Source organism: Typopeltis vanoorti, chromosome 25, assembly GCF_054136105.1.
Source record: "Typopeltis vanoorti isolate ZY-2024b chromosome 25, IOZ_Tvanoo_1.0, whole genome shotgun sequence".
NCBI classification, from domain to species: Eukaryota; Metazoa; Arthropoda; class Arachnida; order Uropygi; family Thelyphonidae; genus Typopeltis; species Typopeltis vanoorti.
This window is the reverse complement of record NC_143573.1, coordinates 47,545,313-47,570,970: the sequence shown is the minus strand read 5'-3', so window position 1 is coordinate 47,570,970 and position 25,658 is coordinate 47,545,313. Positions and strand designations below refer to the sequence as shown.

The window sequence follows — 25,658 nt, the reverse complement described above, 5'->3', positions numbered from 1 at the left end:
GATCTCTGTTCTGATCTAGTGCCTTACTTATGTGGACATTCTTGCACATGCTTGATAAGTCTGAACCAGACGAACACAAAAACCAATTATTTTATTATAATCACTCCATGATAATGTACATTCTTATCTTAACAAAATTACATAATGTTGTTTATCTTACACACACTTTCTCACCATTTCATCCATCATAATTTAGTTTCCCTGACTTTTTGTGTTAGATATCTCATGCCAGTTAATAATTTCTCAAGACTCCTGATGCCAAACACATTCAAGTGTTAGGCCGTTCCTCTTATACAAATCAATTCTTCCTTCATCGGAGCCCTTATTCCTAAATCACTTCTATCATATGTAGGCAACACTTACCATTTTTACTTTCTCGCAGTTCACTCTCACTTCTTCCAACAATCTTTTGGGAGGAGTGAGAGTGAACTGTTTTTCAATTTCATGTGCAATGTTTTTAATATGTTATTATTATTATTATTATTACCTAACACCTCTAGGGAGTCCAAAGACTCATTGAGAGAGAGCACCTACTCTACAACTCTTCTACAACTTTGGTATGGTGACTATCAATTAGTCACCATACCAAATAATATCCTTCTTACTAAAGAAAGATCCAAAAAGCTTCATTTTGGTGATGTAAAATTAGATAGGCAAAGTGGATATTAAATTCAACATTATTTCAAAGCCAAATGCTTGTAGAAACTATGAAAGGTTCGTAAGTTGACCTGAGAGCGTACAAGAATGCAGTCCTTGGCATTCCCGAGTCTCCCTAACTTGGACTACTCAAAAGACACGGGCACTGCACTAGTGTCCATATATTCACCTTTTATTAGTCCATTTGATAAAGGTTTCACTGGCCTGACAGCTATTTCAAACTTGTTGGTTTTCCTCAGAGACCAAGCAGAAACCTTAAGAGAGCAAAAACTCTTGTTCAGCACTAAGGAAATTGAAATGTCGGAGAAATGTATTTTTCGTAAGTGAACTCTTGGCCAGTGCATAAAAGTAATTACTAAAGAAAGAGCCAAAAACTTTTACACACCACCCAATTAAGTGATTAAGTTACAGTGCTTACAGAAAACTATGCAGAGACACATTTATGTATGGAATATGCCCATGCTGAACTGCAGTGCAGCTCACAGAACATCATACCATGCTTAGCACCAAGTGATTCAGGAGTTCTTGAGGCAAACTGGTCCAGTCCTCCATCAGAGCAAGGATAAGGCTTTGTTTGTTTGTTTTTTTGGAGGGGAATTTCAAGTATCAGTCCATCTCCCTATTGCATCCCAAACATGTTCTATGGGGTTGAGATCTGGGGAGCATGCTGGCCATTTGATTCGATTAATAACCTTAGTCTCCAGAAGTATCTCCACTGCTCATGTATGTGGTGTGGTGGCATTGTCATCCATAAAAATGAATTCATTGCCTACAGCATCATGGAACAATCAAATATGCTATTGAAGAACTTTGATGCACTGTTGTTCATTAGTCATAGTCCCTTTCCCAGCACTTATAGCTCGGCATGTCCATTAAGCATAATGCCTCCCCAGACAATGATCCCCAGCAGTGCTGTATCTATCCCTTTCAAGAACATTCTTGCCATGATAAGTGCCACTTTCACACTAAATATAGTGTCGTCTAAAATTGTAGGAATAACTAAAACAACTCTCATCTGTAAACAGTATATTAGCATTGGTGTCTTGTCCAATTTTTATGGATGTAACACTATTGTAAATGTGCTCTATGATGAACTGTGAATAAAGGGACACAGACACTACAGGCCTTCAGGCATATAGGCCTACTTGTTGCAGACGTCTTGCTCCAGTTTGTCGAGGTATCTGCATACCTGTGCTTGAATGGAGCTGACCTGTTGTGGTGCATTAGTTAATGTATTATTTAATTAATTGACATTAAATTAATTAATGTAATATGTTATAACCAAAATCTGTCTTTGTGCTTCATGGTAAGAGCAAGGGCAACATCGTGGCTAACATCTGGAACACATTCCATTGGTTTGAAACATTAGCCAGAGCCTGTATTCAACACTATGTTAGATTCCAAATTCTCTGGCAATATCATTAATTCTGTGGGCTTCTTCAAGCTTTCCAGTAATTCTTCCCCAAGTGAAATCATCTAGATGATGTCTTTGAGACATTACAAGACATCCATTATTCCTTCGTGAAAATGGCTTCCTTCAAACACAATTCGCTTAGTGCAGCTTTTTGTGCACAATTCGAAAAGAACTGGTATCTATTTTCCAAGAAAAAAAAAAAAAAAAAAGAAGCATCAGGATTAGATTGCTGTAACTTGCTATGTGATTTTGAATTTCTTTAGGATATCAAAGGCTGATTGGATAGATTGATTGGATGAATTTCTAACATGGTAGAGTACCATGTTAGAAATTCAAGGATATGCTTGAAGGGAGAAGCATTAGTTTAAACTAAATACAAGTCTTATCTTAAATCATTAATCAGTAGAGATGATGACCAGGAAAAATCAGTTTGATGTTTTGGTTTTCTATGTTATTGTTGAAACAGCAGTCATCATCATGCATATCAAGGATTTAGGGCCTAGCATGGCCTGTTCCGGCCTTAGAAGTCATCGTTGAATCGTTTAAGAGGACGTCCTGGTTTTCTTTTTCTTAATGGCTTGTACTTTAAGGCTTGTTTTGGTAATCTTCCTGTTTTCATTCTTTGAATGTGTTCCATCCATTTATGCTTATATTTTTTAATTTGAAACAGCAGTAATATTTCTTATTTGTACATGCACTGTATTCCAACTTGATTATGAAATAGCATTTTCTTTTCTTTTATTTTTGTTTGCAGGAGTTTTCTGGCCTCTGTGTGTGTGTGTGGGGGGGGGGGGGTCAATAAAAAAAAGGCAGTCTGTTGTTAAAAAAAGGGCTCCATTTACTTAGCAAAAGGACAAGAAGCTAGATGGGTATCAACTACTAAAAAAATTAAAGTAGTGGCTTTGAAAAATAAAACAAGAAAAATCAGGAGACTGAAAAAAATTGCATTGGATTATGAAGACATTGTAATCATCCCATGCTATCAGAATCCACAAACAGTCTGAGAGAGAGATACCATTCCATTAACATTTTAAAAATGCCAGCTCCTCATAATAGTAACTGCATCCATCCATCCATACCATCTTCCTTTTCTTGTTAAGTTGAATGGCCTGTCAGGGCCAAGTATTTCATATTTTATTTTTTGTTAGTTCACTGACAAGAAAAGTTAAACTGCAATTTAAATATCTGTAATAGCATTTATGAGGTTTCATCCATATGAAAAAATGAGAAAAAAAAATCAGCTAACATCTTTTATTCCCATATAGAAAGTAGGTAAGGCCATTTTAGTCTTAATTAGATAGAGCTAAAAAACATGTTAGCTGATTTTTAAAAAAGAGCCTGTGTAGCTCAGTGGATGTGGTGTTTGCACACCATGGCACTTGACCACACAAAGGAAGACTTGGTTTCAAATCTAGTCGGTGACTAGAGGAAATTTTTTTAAGCCTTATTTCTAAGCCTGGTTTCTGAGTCAATCTCTGGGACGGGCAAGCGGGCTTTTTCGCCCGTCAACTCAGATTTTTCATCCTATAAACTCAAGAAAATCGACCGTAGAACCCACAGTATTTCAGACATTAAATATATTGTGTTAGGGACCATGAGATGGCGGCATTTGTTGAACCGTCTCTTCACTGCATGCCACTTAATTAGTGATAGCCTTGAGCCAGCTATCTCTGATTGGTTACCAGTGGAGATTCAATTGCCTACTCAGTCTCCAAAAACTGAGAATTTTTTTTTTTTTTTGAAATTATTATTTACTTTAAATATAACAATATTTTTATTTTGTGAAACTCCTATAAATTTTTTTAAAATTTATCAATTTTAATACATACTATTAAATAAAATTCTAAGGAATGCTGAAAGGGGTGCTTAAGGGTCAAAGCTGTATAACTGAGAGGAGACCTCCACATAGCCTTTAAAGGAATGCGGAGAACCGACCAGGGCTTCTGACCTAATGTCCAATCCTCACCTTCTCGTGGTGCACCCTGTTGGGTATCTACTTTGATACTGAACGAACGAGAATGGGCTGGCAATTTGGGATTTAGCCGACCAAATTGTATTCTTATTGGTTAAACCAAAATAAAAAATGATGGTACAACATGACAAAATTTCATGCCGGCTGGGGCGTCGCCCGGTTAAACAAGGCCCCCGTTGTTTTCGCCAGGGAACCAGGGCGAACAGCGAAAAGTCAGCTACTGGAACAAATCTGAAAACAAACCCCAACTCAACATCACCAGAGTTAAAGATCAGTACTATCAACGTAAGAAGCCTGAATGGCAAAGAAATGGAGCTAGCTGAGGAATTAGATAAGTACCAGATCGACATAATAGGGGTGACTGAAACAAAAAAGACCAAAACTGGTGAGATCTTTCTGAGCAATAAATACAAAATGTTATATTCAGGCAATAACAATCAAGGAAAAGAAGGAGTAGCCATAGTATTCAACACAAAATACGAGGCTAATCTTCTTGAATGGCAGTCAGTCTCAAGTAGAGTAATGTGGGCAAATATGAGAATGGGGAACTGGACAATGAGACTTATTTGTGCCTATGGTCCCACAGAAGGTTCTACTAAGGTAGAAGTGGAGGAATTTTTTGAGGCTTTAGAAAAAGCAACTGACACAATGTAAAAGGAAAAGTTGGTCCTTGTTGGGGATCTAAATAGTAGAGTAGGAAATGATTGTGAGACATACAAAAATATTTTGGGAAAATTTGGAGAAAAGAGCAAAGCTAATAATAATGGCAAATATCTGTTGGATTTCTGCTCAGGACATGGACTGGTTATTACTAACACCATGTTCCAACATAAAAATGTGCACAAATTCACATGGAGAGAAGAGGCTAGGAATAAGAAAAGTCTCATTGACTATGTTATTGTTGATAGTGATGTTTTCTCCCTGGTGCAGGACACCAGAGTGTACAGAGGATTTGAAATTGGAAGCGATCACTATTTAGTCCTGAGCAGGATAAAATTGAATTTCATATTGAAAAGAATAACATGTAAGAAAGTATTAAAGCGAATAAAAGTTGAGCAGCTCTCAGATGTAAACTGTAGACTAAAATACAGAAATATTATTGAAAAGAAAATGAAAGAGTTTGAGAACAGGAATCAAACCTTGGAGATTCAGTGGCAAACTCTGAAGGAAACATTGATTGATTCTGCCAGAGAGGCATGTGGTGAGGTTGTGTGCAAAGATAAAAAAATCAGAACTCCCTGGTGGACACAGGAAGTTAAAGAGGCAGTGAAGGAAAAGAAGAAAGCATATCAAAAGTTCCTGGCAAATAAGTCAGCTTGTGCTCTTAGAGAATACAGAGACAAATGCAAGAATGCTAAACACTGTGTAAAACTAGCTAAACAAAAGTCATGGGAGGACTTTGGCAAGAATATAGAAAATAAATATCAAGAAGGTGGCAAAATATTCTGGAGGTTGTTGAAGAAGCTTAGGAATGGAGGAAAGAGTGCTGTAAAAGGAATTAGAGATGATAAAGGTGAAATGAAAACAGGAGAAAAAGATATCCTTGAAGTATGGAGTAATTACTTTGAAAAACTGCTAAATGAAACAAGCAGTGATGACAGCACAGTGATAAAAAACACTGAGCAGGCATGCAGTCAGGAATACATATCCATACTTGAAGTAGAAAAAGCCATCAAAGGCTTGAAATGTGGAAAGGCAGCAGGAGTAGATGATATTCGACCAGAAATGCTGAAATATGGTGGTATAGGAGTCTTACAGTGGCTGCACTGCATAGTTCAGAAAGCCTGGACAGAGGGACGAATTCCCGATGATTGGAGTAGAGCTCTCATAGTACCCATATATAAAAAGGGAAATAAAACCGAATGTGAGAATTACAGAGGTATTTCCCTACTGAGTGTTCCTGGCAAGATCTATGCAAGTATACTTGAGAAACGGTTGAGAAGAATTGTGGAAGAAAAGCTTGGTGAAGAACAAGCTGGATTCAGGCCAAATAGAGGCTGTCAGGATCAGATCTTCACTTTACGACAAATAGTCGAGAAAGCATGGGAATATAACAAAGATCTGTATTTAAGTTTTGTCGATTTGGAAAAGGCATATGACAAGGTGCCAAGAGAGAAGCTATTCAATACGCTGCAGTTATATGGTGTCAATGGGGCATTATATCAAGCAATACTTAGTCTTTATTTGAGTTGTGAGTCAGCAGTTAGAATTGAAGGAAGTACAGGAAGATGGTTTAATGTTAAATCTGGTGTGAGACAAGGATGTACATTATTCCCTCTGTTATTCATTATCTATATGGATCACATTATGAAGGAATGTGGTATTAAACCTGATATCAAAATTGGAGATGTTAATGTCAGCTCTTTGCTTTATGCGGATGATGTTATACTTCTAAAAAAATCCGCTACAAGTCTGCAAGATTCTCTGACTAAATTGAATAGCTGTTGTAATAGATATGGTATGAAGGTCAGCAATAAAAAGACAAAGACAATGAAAATAGGCAGAATCATTGAAAATGTCAACTGTGTTGTGAATGGAGAACCTGTGGAACAAGTAAAACATTTCAGCTACTTAGGCACAATTTTTACTGAAGATGGTAAACTAAATATAGAAATAGACAACAGAATCAGCAAAGCTGGTATCGTGGGAAGTCAATTGAATAAATTCATATGGAATAAGAAAGAAATTAGTCGGAACACTAAATTAGCTGTATACAAGACTGTGTTCAAACCAATTTTAACTTATGGATCTGAGAGCTGGGTCAGAAGTAAAACACTTGACCAAAGACTAGAGACCGCAGATATGAGAGTCCTGAGAAAGATTAGAGGCGTGAACAGATGGCATCAATGGCAATATCATATTAAAAATGAGGATATTAGGAAAGAACTTGATATTGTCAGCATCCAGGAATGCGTTAGCAGAGCTAATCTCAGATGGTATGGTCACTTAAATAGAATGGGAGAGGAAAGATTAGCAAAACAAGTGTTCTCTGCCAGGTTGGCAGGAAAACGACCCAGAGGAAGACCAAGATATAGGTGGATTGATACGGTACAAAGTGCCTTAGACGATAGAAATATAAGATCTGATAATGTTGGAGTCTTGACAAGTAACAGACTGATTTGGAGGAAAATTGTAGATAGGAAGTTAGTAATGATGTAATTTTTTCATGTAGTACTGTCATATCCTGTACACCCCTTGAGGGTACATGGCAGGAATTTGATGATGATGATGATGGAATGCTGAAATGTTAAAGATTAAACTGCTTATATGATGACTTAACGTGGATAGTTTCATGTGAACAGATAATTGTATGTAGAAGAAACAAATTTATTATTTATAAACATGTGAATAAAATTCCAAATGGAATTTTATTCACATGATGCAACCCCAAAATACAATTTTTATGTTTCTATAAAGAAACTTTTTAGACAACATTACTCAATCAGTATCATCAAAATAGTTGTAGTGCAAATTACCACATAACAAGAATTCGATAAATAAGTTCAAAACTTTTCAAATAGATATTTTTTTCTTTAAATTGCTAATGATGCCGCTGTGTCACAGTGGTGTCACTCAACATGACTTGGTTGGAAAAAGACCTGGGATTGTATCGCATTTTCTAGGTTTTTTTTTAAACAAAGTTTTTAAGTATTTTTAGAGGGTAGGTTGGTGTTCCCTGATCACAAGTTTTACCTTGCTCAGAATGGAAAGACTAGTCAAAAAAAAAAAATAGGCTTTATTCACTACTGTTTTCAAGGAGTATATACTGAGGCCAATTATCAGTTTCATCCAGTAATATTATTTAGTTAATACCATACTGGCAGTCATAAAGTTACAAATCCATGAAGAATCATATATGCAAAACCACTGCAATGGCTTTACCCTCCCTGCCGAAAAATGCATAGTTAATGATAATTTTGGTTATTGTTTAAAGATTAAGATGGAAATCCACAGAATCTCTGTATTATCTATCCATAAAGAATGCAGCAACATTATCAGGATTTATAGTTCAATATCCAAATCATAATTCTTTATCTGTAAAACCTTCTCAAATTATTTTCTTTTCAGTTTTATGGATTTTATTTTCTGTTGCTTATATTACATACTACATTATTCATAATTTCTGTTAGGACCTCCACCATGGACGTCAGGTCCGCCTCCACAGATGCATCAGGGACCACCGCCACCTCCTTCCAGACCAGGACCACCACCTCTTGGAAATCCAGGAGCACCACCACCTCCACCTGGAATGCAGGGCCCACCACCACCACGTCCAGGTGCACCACCACCTCCTTCTGGAATGAGAATGGTAAATTGTGACTTTCAAGCAATTTTTTTCAAGTTATATGGAAAAATTCTACAAATTTCTCATATATCTCATGGTGCCATTGTTATGTTATTCCCATGAGATTTTATGTCTATCATAAAAGTTTAAGATATATATATTCTAGGCAATAATATCATTCACATGCTGCTAAAATACTGACTGCACAAAAACCTGCATAGTTTATGGAGATTGAAAAGGTTTAATTGTGATTTAGGATTTCAAGCATGGTGAGCAATAAAATGACAGTTATTTCTATAGGTATTCTTCACAAAATCTTGTAAATTATTAGATAAATTTGAATAAAATCATTATAATAAAATTTTATTTTTTGACAGAACAGTTGAGAATTATCTACAGGCAGCCCTTGGTTTACAACGATTCACAATAACGCCGGTTGCCTGTGCATGCTTTCTTACTGTAGTGTGGTTGACTGAGAAACGACGCTAGCAGGCACTCTAGTGTTTGAATGTTTACCGAGCTACTACGACATATATGTATCAAACCTAGTTTTAATGTTGAATCTACCTAATTGGTCTATTTAATTTTTTTTACGTACATACATATTTAAATTGATAAAATACTTAATTACATACCATGTCTGATAATAGAAGTGCAGAAAAATTAGCAGAACTTGGTATTAAGAATGCGCGGAAATCAATCACACTTGAAAAGAAGATGGAGGTGATTCGAAGAATGGAAGATGGGCAGACACTAGCTAATGTCTGTAGAAGTATGAACTTACCTCCATCGACTGTTACTACAATTATGAAAAATGCAGATAGAATAAAACAGTCTGCGCAACAATCTACGGCAGCACAAAATGCAAACATGTACGTTATAGCAGGGGTAAATTTCATGAAAAAAATGGAAAAATTATTATCATTATGGGTGGATGACTTGAATCAGAAAAACATTCCTCTGATGCAGGCTGTTATAACTGAGAAAGCAAAAATAATTTTTGAGGATCTTAAAAAGACAGATGGAGGCGAAGAAACATTTTTAGGAAGCATAGGTTGGTTCATGAGATTTAAGTCGAAGTAAGCGCCACAGTGTCAAATTATGTGGTGAGGCAGCAAGTGCAGATGTTGCAGCAGCTGCTTTTCCTAAAGAATTTCAAGACTGTGTAGAACAAAGAAGTTATCCTCCTGATCTCATTTTTAATGTTGATGAGACTGGGCTCTACAACAATTAAGTCAACATCCAAAGAAGGAGAAAGAAAATGAAGAAGGTCCTCTGAGAGATATGAAAATGGCCAATTTACAGTGTATCCTTGCAAGCATAGATACATTGACTGACGAACTCTGCGAAATGGACCACGATTAGGAACGAAGTGCGAACGTAAAAAGGAGTGTAATCATATCTATTCGACCTTACACTGAACTCCTTAAAGAATGAAAAAGAAAATCTAGGCAGTTAACACTGGATACTTTTTTTCAAAAAAAATGCAGGTGATCCGAAACCAGGAACTTCAACATGGAAATATGTAATATCTTTTCGAAGTTTCATATTTTTTGTATATAATTTTGTTTTGTTTTCGTTATTAATAATTTTATTTTAACAAATATATATATATATGTATGTATTATCAAAGCTTTAAATATAATAATGTTACACATACTTCATATGCATATTTTTTGACTACGCCGAACATAACTTCATACCTCCCCTGAAAATTGGGTTTGTTTTACGCCGATTCAGTTTACGCCTATTTTTTCAGGAACGGAGCTGCTATATAAACTGACAGCTGCCTGTATTATAAGCATGCTAATTTCAGTTTGCCATAATCATCATCATCATCAAATGTTGTCTGGTCACTCAGTTGCTCAGCAAGGCCTTTCCAGGTGGTCCTTTTGTATGCTTTTTTCGAGGCTTCAACTCTCCGAAGATCAGTCACTCCAGACGGACGATCCATCCATATCATTGACAGTCTACTGACAGTCTACTCCTTCCTCTTTCTCCAGGAATTTACCTTCTGTTTTGAGAAGTCCTCCTTCCATCCTTTCAATGTGTCCAAAGTATTTCAACTTTCTTCTGTTGATATCCTAAAAGTTCTACCAATCCTTTCTAGCACTCATCCATTTGCCTTTCAGTATATGATATCTTCAACAGCCTTCTGTAACACCACATGCAAGACTTAACAAGATGAAAAAATAATAAGTGTCACAAGTTTATTATTATTATTATTATCGGAGACCTTCAGGAAGTCAAGGCCTCATTGAGGGAGACTATACATCACCCGAACCAGCTGTCATGCCTTCTCTTAAACTCATTCACATTAGATGTATACACCACTTCAAGAAGCAAGCTATTGTACTCACTCACTGCTCTGTGAGAAAAAATCTAATTCTTATCCCTTTCTTAACTGTAAACAAACTTTCGCAGATGCCCCATGTTTTCTCCTGACCATCCATATAACATAAAAATGTACATAAAATATTTCATACAAAAACTTTTGTCTGCTTATACTTGGGTGAAATAAGCAATAAATAATATCTTGTTGGGTATAATTATATCTGAAAATGTTTGTCTTTAAAAGCTTGATAGAATTAAAAGAGATGAGTTACATGGAAAATAGCTCTGGCTCTAGTGACTAAAAGTTAATATACTTTAGTAATGCCATATTGCTAGCATTATCAAAGACTTATGATTACAACAAATGTCTCTGGTGCACATCAGAAAGGATACAATAGGAAATGCAATCTAACACCATTTTTAAATCCCACATGGAACCAATAACCTTTATCCACTTTCCAGGAAATCCTCTTCATTGTTTAGCTAATATTATGACTAGTCCTAAAATGTTGTGTTTGTAGTGTGAGTTGTTTTAATGACACTTTTTAAGTGCATGTCAGATTTCAACAAGTATAGCTGTATTTAAATTTCTTAGAATTTAAGTAGCAGTCATTATAGGATGTAGTCTCATAGCAGATTCCATCCTTAGCTCTCTCATAGAGGAAGCCTTCTAGGACACAGGGTTTCTTATTTAGTTGATATCCTCTCACATCTTTTATGAGTTATAATTGCTGTGTCAGTGTAGATTTTGTGGAAAACAATGCTATTAATACTGCAAAATTGTGTATTATTAATTAAACTTTATGTTTGGTTAATATGCCTTGTAATAAAACATTAACTAAAACAGTTAATATACTGTTTTAGTTAATGTCATGTCTTCATCGTTTCACAATTAAAGTGATGAATTCATGCTAGCACTTGGAAAAGAAAAAAGAAAGAAATATACACAATAAAGCAATATGAAAGTTATATATTTAAATGTTTTGCATAAGTTCTCACATTATATTTAACAACAAATAGGATTATTGAACATCTGTAATTTGAAAATATTTTGAATATGAAAAAATAGTCATGATTAAAAACATGTCCATTAAATTACTATTCATAACAGTAACACACCTACTGCTATAATGACTAAATTATATGATTCGGATTACTTGGAAGATAGATGCTTACATATTATTGAAACTTCAATATTGACACAAATTGAAAAACTAATTTCATTCATACTCTAAGAAACTCATGCTTTGATTTCATCATCCTCATTTATCTAAAACATCTGCAAGGTTATTTAAATTTCTGTAAGAGTTCATTCCACGTATTCTGTTATTAATATTTTCTATCAATTTTCTTATTGCTCCCCCCCCCCCCCCATTGGTATCTTTCCTTCTATTCTTCAGTTTTGGAGAAGTTAAATGCATCTTTCAGTAGGCATTCTGTAAAATGCCCATACCACTGTAATCTTTTATTCTTACCATTATTTAAAATATGGTGTTATAATTCTTCTCTGATCTCCTGATTGGCTTTCATTTCAGTTCAGCATGCTTTATTTATTTTCATTAAACACTTGTTTTCAAAGTCTGTCAGTTTTGTTCTTCATTCTGTTTGATAATCCAAACCTGCACCAATGAGAACTGAGGAATACCATTGAGTTGTCTACTTTGATTTAAAGTCCTTTGCAGAGATTCATATTTTAACAGAGATTCATAAGTTTGGTCATATTAGACCACCTTAGATTTATTCTGTGTTTAATAGTTCATATAATTGCCTTCATTTAAGTTGCCTAAGTAATTAAATTTTTAATCTGGTCCATTTTATTTCCTTCTACTTGTAAGTTAAATTCTTTTCTATTTTTACTTAATGCCATTGTTTTGGTTAAAAATTTATCTGCAATACATAGGTCTCTGTTTTTATGTAGCTTTTTATGTGTCTTGCTGTTTTTATGTAGATATTCAGTCAGGTGATCCTTTAAATTGAATATGTAGATATTCAATCAGATCCTTTATATTATTATCTGCAAATAACACTATATCATCTGCATATTTTTTATGGATGTAAATTTTGTCTATTTACAGATATTCCCATGTTTTTTGGGTTGGGCTATTTTAAAATCCATTCCTCTGGGCTTGAGAGTGAATATCCATGTATGACATCTCTCAAATGATATTACAGAAGTTTCAACTGCTTCAAATATTATTGCTGTGGCATTTTTTATTGTACTAGAATGATATTGAATGTTTTTGCCCTCTTTTCTTTTTTTATTTAAATTTTCAACAATTTATTTCTGCATATCTATTCAAATGCTTGCTAAAAGTCTGTGAAGAATTCTATTTTTTCCTCGCTTTAATTCACATAATTGTAATAGAGCACATATTACATCTTTTGTGGATTCCCCTTTTCTTCTAAATTCTATTTGCTTTCCTCCTAATGATTGTTTATGCTTCATCATCATCAAATTCCTGACATGTACCCTGAAGTGGTACAGGATGTGATAGTACTACTAGAAAAATTTACATCATTACTATCTATAATTTTCTTTCAAATCTGTTATACGTCAAGATTCCAACTTTATCAGATCTTATATTTCTATCTTCTAAGACACTTTTTACTGCATCAATCCACCTATATCTTGGTGTTCCCCTGGGTAAACCTGGCAGAGAACACTTGTTTTGCTAATCTGCCCTCTCCCATTCTGTTTAAGTGACCATACCTCCTGAGATTAGTTCTGCTAATACATTCCTGGAAGCTAATAATGTCAAGTTCTTTCCTAATATCCTCATTTTTAATATGATATTGCCATTGATGCCATCTGTTCAGACCCCTAATCTTTCTCAGGACTCTCCTATCTATGGTCTCTAATCTTTGGTCAAGTGTTTTTCTTCTAACCCAGCTCTCAGATCCACAAGTCGTAATTGGTCATGAACACTCTCTAGTATACAGCTAATTTAGTTTTTCGACTAATTGCCCTCTTATTCCATATAAATTCATTCAATTGACAAGTCGATTCTGTTGTCTATTTCCATATTTAATTTACCATCTTCACTAAAAATCATGCCTAAGTAGCTGAAATGTTTTACTTGTTCTATAGGTTCTCCATTCACAATGCAATTAATGCTTTTGCCTATTTTCATTGTCTTTGACTTGTTATTGCTGACCTTCATACCATATTTATTACAGCAGTTATTCAATTTAGTCAGGGAATCTTGCAGACTTGTAGCAGATTTATTTAGAAGAATAGCATCATCTGCATAAAGCAAAGAGCTGACATTACCATCTCCAATTTTGATATCAGGTTTAATACCACTTTTCTTCATAATGTGATTCCATATAAATAATGAATAAGAGAGGGGATAATGTACATCCTTGTCTGACACCAGATTTAACATTAAACCATCTTCCTGTACATCCTTCAATTCTAACTGCTGACTTACAACTCAAATAAAGACTAAGTATTGCTTGATATAATGCCCCACTGACACTACAACTGTAGCTGTTTGAATAGCTTCTCTCTTTGCACCTTGTCATAAGCCTTATCTAGATCTACAAAACTTAAATACAGATCCTTGTTATATTTCCATGATTTCTCAACTATTTGTCGTAAAGGAAAATCTGATCCTGACAGCCTCAATTTTTTCCCGAATCCATCTTGTTTCTTCACCAAGCATCTCTTCCACAGTCCTTCTCAACTGTTTCTCAAGTATACTTGCATATATCTTACCAGGAACACTCCGTAGAGAAATACCTCTGTAAATTCACATTCAGTTTTATTTCCTTTTTTATAGATGAGTACTATGAGAACTCTACTCCAATCATCTGGAATTCGTCCTTCTGTCCAGGCTTTCTGAACTATACAGTGCAGTCACTGCAAGACTCTTATATCTCCGTACTTGAGCATTTCTGGTTGAATATCATCTACTCCAGCTGCCTTTCCACATATCTGGCTTTTAATAGCTTTTTATACTTGAAGTATGGACATATAATCCTGACTGCATGTGGTCAGTGTTTTTTACCACTGTGTTGTCATTGATTGTTTCATTTAGCAATTTTTCGAAATAATTACTCCATACTTCAAGGATATCTTTTTCACCAGTTTTCATGTTACCTTTGTCATTTCTAATTCACTTTAGAGCACTCTTTCCTCCATTTCTTAGCTTCTTCAACAACCTCCAGAATATCTTACCACCTTCTTGGTATTTATTTTCTATGTTCTTACCAAAGTCTTCCCATGACTTTTGTTTAGCTAGTTTTATACACTGTTTAGCTTTCTTACATTTGTCTCTGTATTCTCTAAGAGCACAAGCTGACTTATTTGCCAGGAACTTTTGATATGCTTTCTTATTTTCCTTCACTGCCTCTTTAACTTCCTGTGTCCACCATGGTGTTCTGATTTTTAGATAATGCACATAATTTCTATAATGCACACTTCCTTTTAGAAATGCATTTCTAAAAGGAAGTATGCATTATGGGAATGGTCGCTACCCAGACCAGTTTTGGAATTTCATAGATATACTGTTCTTAAAGTGCATTAGTACCTCTCAAAAATGCTAAGTGATCTACTCCAAATCTCACTGAGTGGCCCTAAAGGATCACTTCTTACCTCATTAGTCCTGACCCGAATCACTTCAGGACAGGACATGGAAAAAGCTTTTGACATAGCCTGGAAACATGGCATATTAAAAGACCTCTATAATCGAGATCTCAGAGGAAATCTTCCTATATATTAAAAACTTTATCTAGCTGATTCTTCTAAGTCAGAGTGGGAAATACTATATCTCGGCCATATCATCAAGAACAGGGTGTTCCCCCAAGGCTCTTTCTTAATTGTGACACTTTTTGCTATCAAAGTTAACTGCTCACCGAACAGCCACCTCTCACTCTATTGTGGAAGGTGGCTGTTCAGTGAGACAACTTCAGCAAGCAATTGATCACATCTCTCCATGTGCTCTTAGTAATGTGTTCAGGATATTATCTGTAAAAAGTGTCTGTGTATGCTTCTGTTGAAAATGCATTCTTTTCCAATAGCAGCAGAAGCCAAGTTCTTGGGAATCGTCTTTGAAAGAAAACTTACATTCCTTGCACACACACACACACATCAACTAAGAGAAAAGTGAAAGAGAGTATTTAATCTCCTTTGCACTCTGTTCTCTGCTGAATAGGGTATGGATTGATCTTCATTGCTTTCTCTTTATATGGTCAAAGCTGGATCATGGGTATCAAGTCTATGGTTCTCCAATGCAGCATAGTCTGCAATTGTCAGCTCTCCTCCATCATCAGAGTATACTGATAACTAGTGGTGCCTTTCATACATCATCTGCTCAGAGCCTTTATGTTGAAGCAAATGAACCAGCTCTGTCACTTAGATGGAAACAGCTGTCTCTTAATTATGCTCTAAAAATACCAGAGCATCCTACATAGACTAGCATCTTTTCTCTGCTTTGGGAAACTCAATATCACACACATCAGACTGCTATAGATCCCTTTAGCATGCATGTTATCCTATAGGATTATATTATCCTATTTTATTATAACCTGGATTATAAATTGCAGGCATTCTATGCAGACTAGTATCTTTACTCTGCTTTGAGAAACTCATTATCACACACATTAGACTGCCATACATTCCTTTGGCATGCATGCTAGATTATGGAAGGTCTTGGAACGAAGGTTGACATTATTATTCTCATCAAACATAACAGCATTCCTCCATGACAGGTTTGCCCTCCAACCTGCAACCTCTTGCTTGGTCAACTATAGATGTCTCATACTGCATCATCTATCTACCTGCAATTATTTAATGGACACAAAGAAGCCCATCTCTACTGATGGTTCAAGATCTGAAACCTCAGTTGGTTATGCTGTTTCCTGATATTACTATATTCCAAGCAGATGCCACTCAATGGTAGTAATTATAAAGCACAGTTGCATGCTATTCAACTTGTACTTGTGTTATAAAAGAAAACCACTTCCAAAAGTATAATTTTATAGACTCACTGATTTCTTTACAGGCTATCTCCTCTTTTATGTATCCACATCTAGTGCTTTGTTAAGTTTTACAACTGTTGTACAAAATGAGAACCCTTAATTTTGATGTTTGGTTATGCTGAATTTCCAGCCTCATTGGAATTTAGGGAAATGAGACTGCAGATGTAGATGCAGATCAGCTCATAGTTTTTCAATGTACAATTTGACAATACCATATGCAGATTACTGGTAGTTTATAAGATCAAAGCTAATTACCTAATGGTAGTCACCATGGCAAAAAACCACTGACAAATAAATTGCATTGTTCTTGCTAGGCTTCACATAGGTCCAATCATCTTACACATTCTTATTTACTGAGGGCTGATGACCCACCAGTATGCAAAAAAAAAAATTGCAACATGCATCTCACTATTTGTAATTTTCTGGTGGAGTGCCACCCCTTTGCACAAGAGAAGTTCTGGTTGAGTCATATACACTAGGGAAGATGTTATCAGACTTGGACAAACTGCATGACGTTTTTAACTTTTTATAATGAATTCATTTATACAACCACATTTGATTATAAATCCTATTTATATGTCGATACTACATTGCTTAACTTTTTTTTGAATATACATATTATTATACATAGATTTTCTCTCATAGGGTGATGCTTGATTGGAGTGGATTGCCATTGGATGTTGTGAGTGCAAGCAGTGTAAATGAATTCATGAATAAGTCTGATAGCTGGTGCGTGTTGTATGTGGCCTCCCTCGATGAGTCCCTGACTCCCTGGAAGTCTCTCTTAATAATAATAATAATTCCATGTAATTCCATTGCTCAAGGGTGGTGCAAAGACCGATGTATTTAACTATTGACCAATTAGTATCTCAGGAGTGGTGGTGAAGATTTTGGAAAAATTGGTTAAAGCTTGCATTCAGAAATGGATTGACAGTGAATCTCTACTTTGCAATGAACAACATGGGTTTACTAAGGGAAGGTCATGTTTTAGCAACTTGCTCACATTCTATAACAGTGTTACCATTGAACTAGACAAATGGAATGGATACACCATGATACTTTTGGATTTTGTAAGGCTTTTGACAGAATACAGTATGGCAGACTGCTGCATAAATTGGAGAAAATGGGTTTGGGTTATAGAATATTAGTATGGATAAGAGTATGGCTGACTGACAGATATCAAAAAGTGGTATTTGGGAAATCTGAGCGCAACGTTATTCTTGTGAAGTTTAGGCAAACCGTGCATTCTAGGAGGCCTAGCACGACGGTAAGTGCTGAGTTTTTTTTTATTGTTGCTTGATTTAAGGAAGTGGAATCCACTCAGACCTGTCGTGGATTCTATTAGCAGCCCAACTTACAAATTATCAAGATTTTTATCTAACCTGATCCATCCTCTCATAGGCCACTCAGCCTCATCAATTAAAAATTCCACAGAGTTTCACACAAAAATAAAAGACATTCAACTGGTGGAAACTGACATGCTAATTAGCTTCGATATTGTCTCCCTCTTCGCTAATACTCCCCATAAGGAAACAATAGACTTACCAACTCAAAAATTTCCATCCGATATTGCTGAATTATTCAAATTTGTTCTTGCATTTGGATGCTTCAGTTAGAAAGAGAAAATTTACAAGCAAGAGCAAGGAACAGCAATGGGGTCTCCCTTATCCCCAAACCTGGCCAACGTTTTTCTAGAACACCTTGAAGAAAAAATTTTCACGTTTAATCCTAAACCAAAAATCTGGCTATGATATGTTGATGATGTCTTTGTTGTATGGGGTTATTCTGAACAAAAACTACACTTGGGGATTATTCTGAACAAGAACTACACTTGTTTCTAAATAAAATCAACCTTCTTCATCCTCACATCAAATTCACACTAGAAAAAGAATCTCCACAAGGTATCTCCTTCCTGGATTTACACATCTAAAGAAAAGAAGATGGTTCTATCTTCACTTCTGTCTATAGTAAGCTGACATTTTCAGGTCGCTACATTCACAATTCTTCGGCTCATCATCATCTCAAAAATTTGGCATCATTAAATTATTAGTAACCAGAGCACACAGATTCTGCTCCTCTGAAGAATCTCTAAATCAAGAATTGGAAATAATCAAAAATACAGCCATACAAAATGGATACAATCTTAAAACAACTCAAAAAATCTCAGTCACCTCCCCACACATCAACCTAGACAAGAACAAGCCCATAGGATTCCCATACCTTATGTCAAAGGCATCTCCGAACGTCTCTTAAAAATTATGAAGAAATATAAATTGGCTGCTGCTGCCTACAAACCAATCAACCAGATCTACAATTGGTTGCCTTCTCCTAAAAACAAACTTTCACCTCTGATGCTACCTGGCATGTACGAGGTCCCATGTTCCTGTAAATTGTCCTACTACGGACAGAAATCTGGCCTCACACAACACAGAATTGAAAACCCAAACCATAGGATCGATTGGAAGAAGACCAAACTTCTACATAGATCTTTATATAAACTTTATATAAACATTTTCTTTATTTATATAAAGAAAATGCTGAAGTCCTACGTCACAGACCCAATTTGAATCGTAATGACGTTCTTACTATCCCTAAAGTCTGGGAAATTGTCATCCTAAATTGTGTAAAATAATTTTATACATGTTATCTCATTTTAATGTAATCTTTTTTTCCCCTCTCCAGATATATTTTAATTTAATTATATAACATGCTACTGCATGCATAGAGGGATTCCATTGTAAGCATGCGCCCTAACTGAATGTGATATCTAGTATTGTTTGAATTAACTGCACTGACGATGTCCTATGATACTTATGACAAAATATTTACTTATTAAAACATCTTATTACCGTGGTTATGTCTGTATGTTTAGTCATGAATGCACCACAGGTTTCATTACACAACAAATTGATAATGTGAGAAGGTCATTTATGTACAGGAGGAAGAGAGTGGATGAAAGTACAGAGCAACAAGGTACTCAACCACTGCAGGAGAAATCTGAAGAGAGAAAGCTATTAACTTTGAAATGTGGTGATCAAAAGAAAGGAAGTTGTTGATCCTGATGCAAAGGGGTAGAAGGCAGACTATAAAATGTTTGGATGCTGAGTAGGCCTCTGTGCCACATTAGATCAGATGTCTTAGACATGTCAATGGTAACTGCAAGAATTTTTTCAAACTGTTCTATGGTTCGTGTCCAAGGATGGGTGATGATTTGTGATGGGAAGGAAGTGGAGAGGATCCAGAGACGAGTGACCAAGATGATAGAAGGTCTGTGGAATGAACCTTATGAGAATAGGTTGAAGATTTGTGGGTTGCAGAGATTAGACGATAGGCGAAGGAGGGGTGATATGATTGAGACATTCAAATTACTGAAGGGTTTCTATAAGATTGATCTAGAAGATATTTTTGAAAATATGACTGGTGGTGGGAGAACTAGGGGCCATGCATGGAAGCTAGGCAAGAGCGTGGTTGACAAGGGTGTTAGAGCTAGGTTTTTTACTTGGAGAGTGGTGAATGAGTGGAATAAGCTTCCAGAGTCTGTTGTGGGTGCTACGACCGTGAATGTGTTCAAGGCAAGGTATGATAGATACTGTGTCAACGTCGAATAGTTGTTCTTGACATGATGTTAGGGCCTCCCTCGATGAGTCTGTCGACTCCTTGGAGTTGCTCGGAACAATAATAATAATAATAATAAGGGGGTGCGTAAGGGTCAAAGCTGTATAACTGAGAGGAGACCTCCACATAGCCTTTAAAGGAATGCGGAGAATCGACCAGGGCTTCTGACCTAATGTCCAATCCTCACCTTCTCATGGTGCACCCTGTTGGGTATCTACTTTGATACTGAACGAACGAGGATGGGCTGGCAATTTGGGATTTAGCCGACCAAATTGTATTCTTATTGGTTAAACCGAAATAAAAAATGATGGTACAACATGACAAAATTTCATGCCGGCAGAGAGGCATGTGGTGAGGTTGTGTGCAAGGATAAAAAAATCAGAACTCCTTGGTGGACACAAGAAGTTAAAGAGGCAGTGAAGGAAAAGAAGAAAGCATATCAAAAGTTCCTGGCAAATAAGTCAGCTTTTACTCTTACAGAATACAGAGACAAATGTAAGAAAGCTAAACAGTGTGTAAAACTAGCTAAACAAAAGTCATGGGAGGACTTTGGCAAGAATATAGAAAATAAATATCAAGAAGGTGGCAAAATATTCTGGAGGTTGTTGAAGAAGCTTAGGAATGGAGGAAAGAGTGCTGTAAAAGGAGTTAGAGATGATAAAGGTGACATGAAAACAGGAGAAAAAGATATCCTTGAAGTATGGAGTAATTACTTTGAAAAACTGCTAAATGAAACAAGCAGTGATGACAGCACAGTGATAAAAAACACTGACCAGGCATGCAGTCAGGAATACATATCCATACTTGAAGTAGAAAAAGCCATCAAAGGCTTGAAATGTGGAAAGGCAGCAGGAGTAGATGATATTCGACCAGAAATGCTGAAGTATGGTGGTATAAGAGTCTTACAGTGGCTGCACTGCATAGTTCAGAAAGCCTGGACAGAGGGACGAATTCCCGATGATTGGAGTAGAGCTCTCATAGTACCCATATATAAAAAGGGAAATAAAACTGAATGTGAGAATTACAGAGGTATTTCCCTAGTGAGTGTTCCTGGCAAGATCTATGCAAGTATACTTGAGAAACGGTTGAGAAGAATTGTGGAAGAATAGCTTGGTGAAGAACAAGCTGGATTCAGGCCAAATAGAGGCTGTCAGGATCAGATCTTCACTTTACGACAAATAGTCGAGAAAGCATGGAAATATAACAAAGATCTGTATTTAAGTTTTGTCGATTTGGAAAAGGCATATGACAAGGTGCCAAGAGAGAAGCTATTCAATACGCTGCAGTTATATGGTGTCAATGGGGCATTATATCAAGCAATACTTAGTCTTTATTTGAGTTGTGAGTCAGCAGTTAGAATTGAAGGAAGTACAGGAAGATGGTTTAATGTTAAATCTGGTGTGAGACAAGGATGTACATTATCCCCTCTGTTATTCATTATCTATATGGATCACATTATGAAGGAATGTGGTATTAAACCTGATATCAAAATTGGAGATGTTAATGTCAGCTCTTTGCTTTATGCGGATGATGTTATACTTCTAAATAAATCCGCCACAAGTCTGCAAGATTCTCTGACTAAATTGCATAGCTGTTGTAATAGATATGGTATGAAGGTCAGCAATAAAAAGACAAAGACAATGAAAATAGGCAGAATCATTGAAAATGTCAACTGTGTTGTGAATGGAGAACCTGTGGAACAAGTAAAACATTTCAGCTACTTAGGCACGATTTTTACTGAAGATGGTAAATTAAATATAGAAATAGACAACAGAATCAGCAAAGCTGGTATGGTGGAAAGTCAATTGAATAAATTCATGTGGAATAAAAGAGAAATTAGTCGGAACACTAAATTAGCTGTATACAAGACAGTGTTCAAACCAGTTTTAACTTATGGATCTGAGAGCTGGGTCAGAAGTAAAACACTTGACCAAAGACTAGAGACCGCAGATATGAGAGTCCTGAGAAAGATTAGAGGTGTGAACAGATGGCATCAATGGCAATATCATATTAAAAATGAATTAGGAAAGAACTTGACATTGTCAGCATCCAGGAATGAGTTAGCAGAGCTAATCTCAGGTGGTATGGTCACTTAAATAGAATGGGAGAGGAAAGATTAGCAAAACAAGTGTTCTCTGCCAGGTTGGCAGGAAAACGACCCAGAGGAAGACCAAGATATAGGTGGATTGATACGGTACAAAGTGCCTTAGACGATAGAAATATAAGATCTGATAATGTTGGAGTCTTGACAAGTAACAGACTGATTTGGAGGAAAATTGTACATAGGAAGTTAGTAATGATGTAATTTTTTCATGTAGTACTGTCATATCCTGTACACCCCTTGAGGGTACATGCCAGGAATTTGATGATGATAATAATAATAATGATGATGGCTAGGAAATTAGGTGTGGATGAGAACTGGATTGCTGGTCACTGATTAGTTGGTGAGACTCCAAGTAAAGAATTTGGTTAATAATTCTCTGCATGATTTTTTTAAAGAACTGAAGATGAGCAGTTGTATAATAGTTTGTTGGCTTTTTTGATGGACTGAATTATTGGATTGTAGGAGGGGCAGCAGTTATTGATGGGTATTAATGTTATTAATTCTGGAGCACAGGTTTTTATCAGTACAGAGGAGAGGGAATACTTTCTGCGCTTCTTCCTCTTTTTTTTTTTTAGCAACAACTGTTCCAACAGAAACTGTCTTTTTTTTTTTTTTTTTCCCATCTTGGTCTCTTCCCGGGACATCAACCTTTATTTCATACATCGTTCTTGGTATTCTTACTAAATTCATTCTCATTAGATGTCTGAACCACTTAAAGTGAGAGTTCATAAGCATTTCTTCAACACTTTTTAGTCCTGAACTATTTCTGATGTCCACATTTCTTATTGTTTCTTTCTTTCCTTGGTTTTACCAACAATGTCCTTAAAACTTTCATTTCCATTACTCGTTCCATTGAGCTCAGCAGGCAAATTATCCCAAGGGATTTTCCATTCTTCAACCTCTGCCAGATTTATTTCCTTATGTCTCTCATTACTGTATTCATTCCAATTTATCCCACTATGACTATTTAACAGATCTCTAACATCATAACATAATTGCCACATCATCCTAATCTCTCTCTCTCTCTCTTCTAGTAGTCACAAGATTTCCATCCCCCATTTATTAAACAAACCGGATCCTCATTTCTTTTTGTTCTTCTTCTTCAATTCTATTCTTCATTAGTCCATATAACATTTTTCGTTCCCATTTATATCTCCTTCCAACTTATGTGTAAATTTAACCCAGCTTTTTCTCTTTAATTATTAGTATTATCATTATTTGCAACACTCTCTCTCTCTCTCTCTCTGATTATAAACAAGTCTATCATCATTTGATCTAGTCTTCATAAACTTGCAAAAAAGCTTTTTTTTTTAATTTGACTGCTTCTTTATTATTACTACATAACACCTCCAGGGAGCCCAAAGACTCATCGAGGGAGAGTACCGACTCTACAACTCTCTGTCTCCACCAACCGCAACTACCTTCATCATCTACACCAATGTCATCTACCGTCGACCACCACTAGTATTTTCACAGATAAACATCCATGCCCATGTCAAGATTCGAACCCACAGCCTTTTGGCTGGAGAGCGGATATGCTAACCACTCGGCCATCCAGGCCGGCGATCTTTCATTCCACCAGTGTGTTTCTTTGATTTTTTGTTTCTACTTCTTGTTCTTCCACACAACTCTTCTGCACTTCATACCATTACATCCTGAAATTTTTTGCACTCCATGTCTTTGGATCTAATCCAAGGTTCACATTCTTGCTTTACTTCAGACTCTTTCAATGTCCATAGCTTCAATTTTCAGTCTCTTTTTTTCTTGTCACATTTATCTTCCATATACACCTTAAAAGTGGCTAAAGGCCTATGATGTCCATGACTAACTTGCTTGATTCTTTATATAGGATGAAATAATCTATTTGCTGATTTTTGGTCACCATCCAAGCTATATCTTGTAATTCTGTGGGTTTGTATTTTCTGGCCATGTGTTTCCAATTTCGAGATAATTTGTAATGCAAAAGTATAATAATCTTTGTCCTTCCTTATTTCTTTGACCAAACCATCATCATCAATTTCCTTATATGTATCCTCAAGGGTTGTGCAGACTACTATGACAGCAGTACATGATTAAGTTTACATTATTATTAATTTCTTACCATCAATTTCCATCTAAATTAGTCTATTACTTGTCAGCACTCCAATATTATTGTATATAACATTTCATTATTTTAAGGTACTTCTGACTGAATCAATCCACCTAGACCTTGGTTGGTCTTCCTCTGATTCTTTTTCTTGCCATCTTGTCACCAAACAAATGTTTTGCTAACCTTTCCTTCTCCATTCTGTTTGTGTGACCATACCACCTTAGATTAGCCCTGCTCACACATTCTTGAATGCAAATGATGTAAAGTTTCTTCCAAACATCATTTTAAATATGATTTTGCTATTGATGATATCTGTTCGCTCTTCTAATTTTTCTCAGAACTTTAATATTCATGGTCAATGGTCTTTGATCAAGTGCTTTATTTCCAACCCAACTCTCAGATCCATAACTTAAAACTTTGAACATTGTCTTGTGTACTGCTAGTTTGATATTTGGTAATTTCTCTCATTCCGTATAAATTTATCCATCTGGCTCTCCACCATGCCACCTTGCTTATGTTATTCTCTATTTCCAGATTTAATTTGCCATCTTTACTAAAACTGTACCTACATAAGTACTTTCTGATATTTATTTTCTATATTCTGTATAAGCTATGTGTAAAAGTAGCTACACAGAAGTCTTACCATGACTTTTATGTAGCTACTTTTACACATAGCTTAGCTGTCTTGCATTTTTCTCAGGTAGTGTTCTTATTTTTCTCTCCTTGCAGAGAACTTCACCACATACCTCCTTAGACTGTTGCATTTTATCTTCAATAATAAGCTGAAATATTTTACTTGTGTTATAGGTTCTCCATTGAGAATGCAGCTGAAGTTTTTAATTCCTGCTTATTTCCATAGTTTTGGTCTTTTTGTTCCTAATTTTCATGTCAAATTTGTTACAGCTGTTATGCAATTAATGTTTTGAAAAACTTTTCTCTGGGTACTTTGTCATATGTCCTTCCAGATCTACAGAACTTAAGTACAGATCCTTGTCATATTCCTATAACTATTTAGTTTACTATTTCTCAACTATTTTGTTGTAAAATGAAAATATGATCTTGACAATCTCTATTTTGCCTGAACCAAGTTTCTCTTCCACAATTTTTCTCAACCTCTTTTCAAGTATGCTTACATAAATCTTACCTGGAACACTTAGTAGAGAAATTCCTTGATAATTCTCAAATTCATCTTTTAACTTGTTCTGT

General features: G+C 35.8%; 1 protein-coding gene across 4 annotated transcripts in view; it reads left to right on the top strand.

The window, feature by feature from the left end:
* Positions 1–25,658, top strand: part of Cpsf6 (cleavage and polyadenylation specificity factor subunit 6) — a 467,838-nt gene that overhangs the window by 194,075 nt on the left and 248,105 nt on the right. For all 4 annotated transcript variants that reach the window (XR_016550513.1, XM_090414582.1, XM_090414580.1 and 1 more), the window contains exon 9: positions 8,174–8,352. Coding sequence is in view for 3 of the 4 variants with exons in the window: in XM_090414582.1 (XP_090270708.1) it covers positions 8,174–8,352 (179 nt within the window). In the remaining variant the exon portion in view is untranslated. The remainder of the gene's footprint in view (positions 1–8,173; positions 8,353–25,658) is intronic.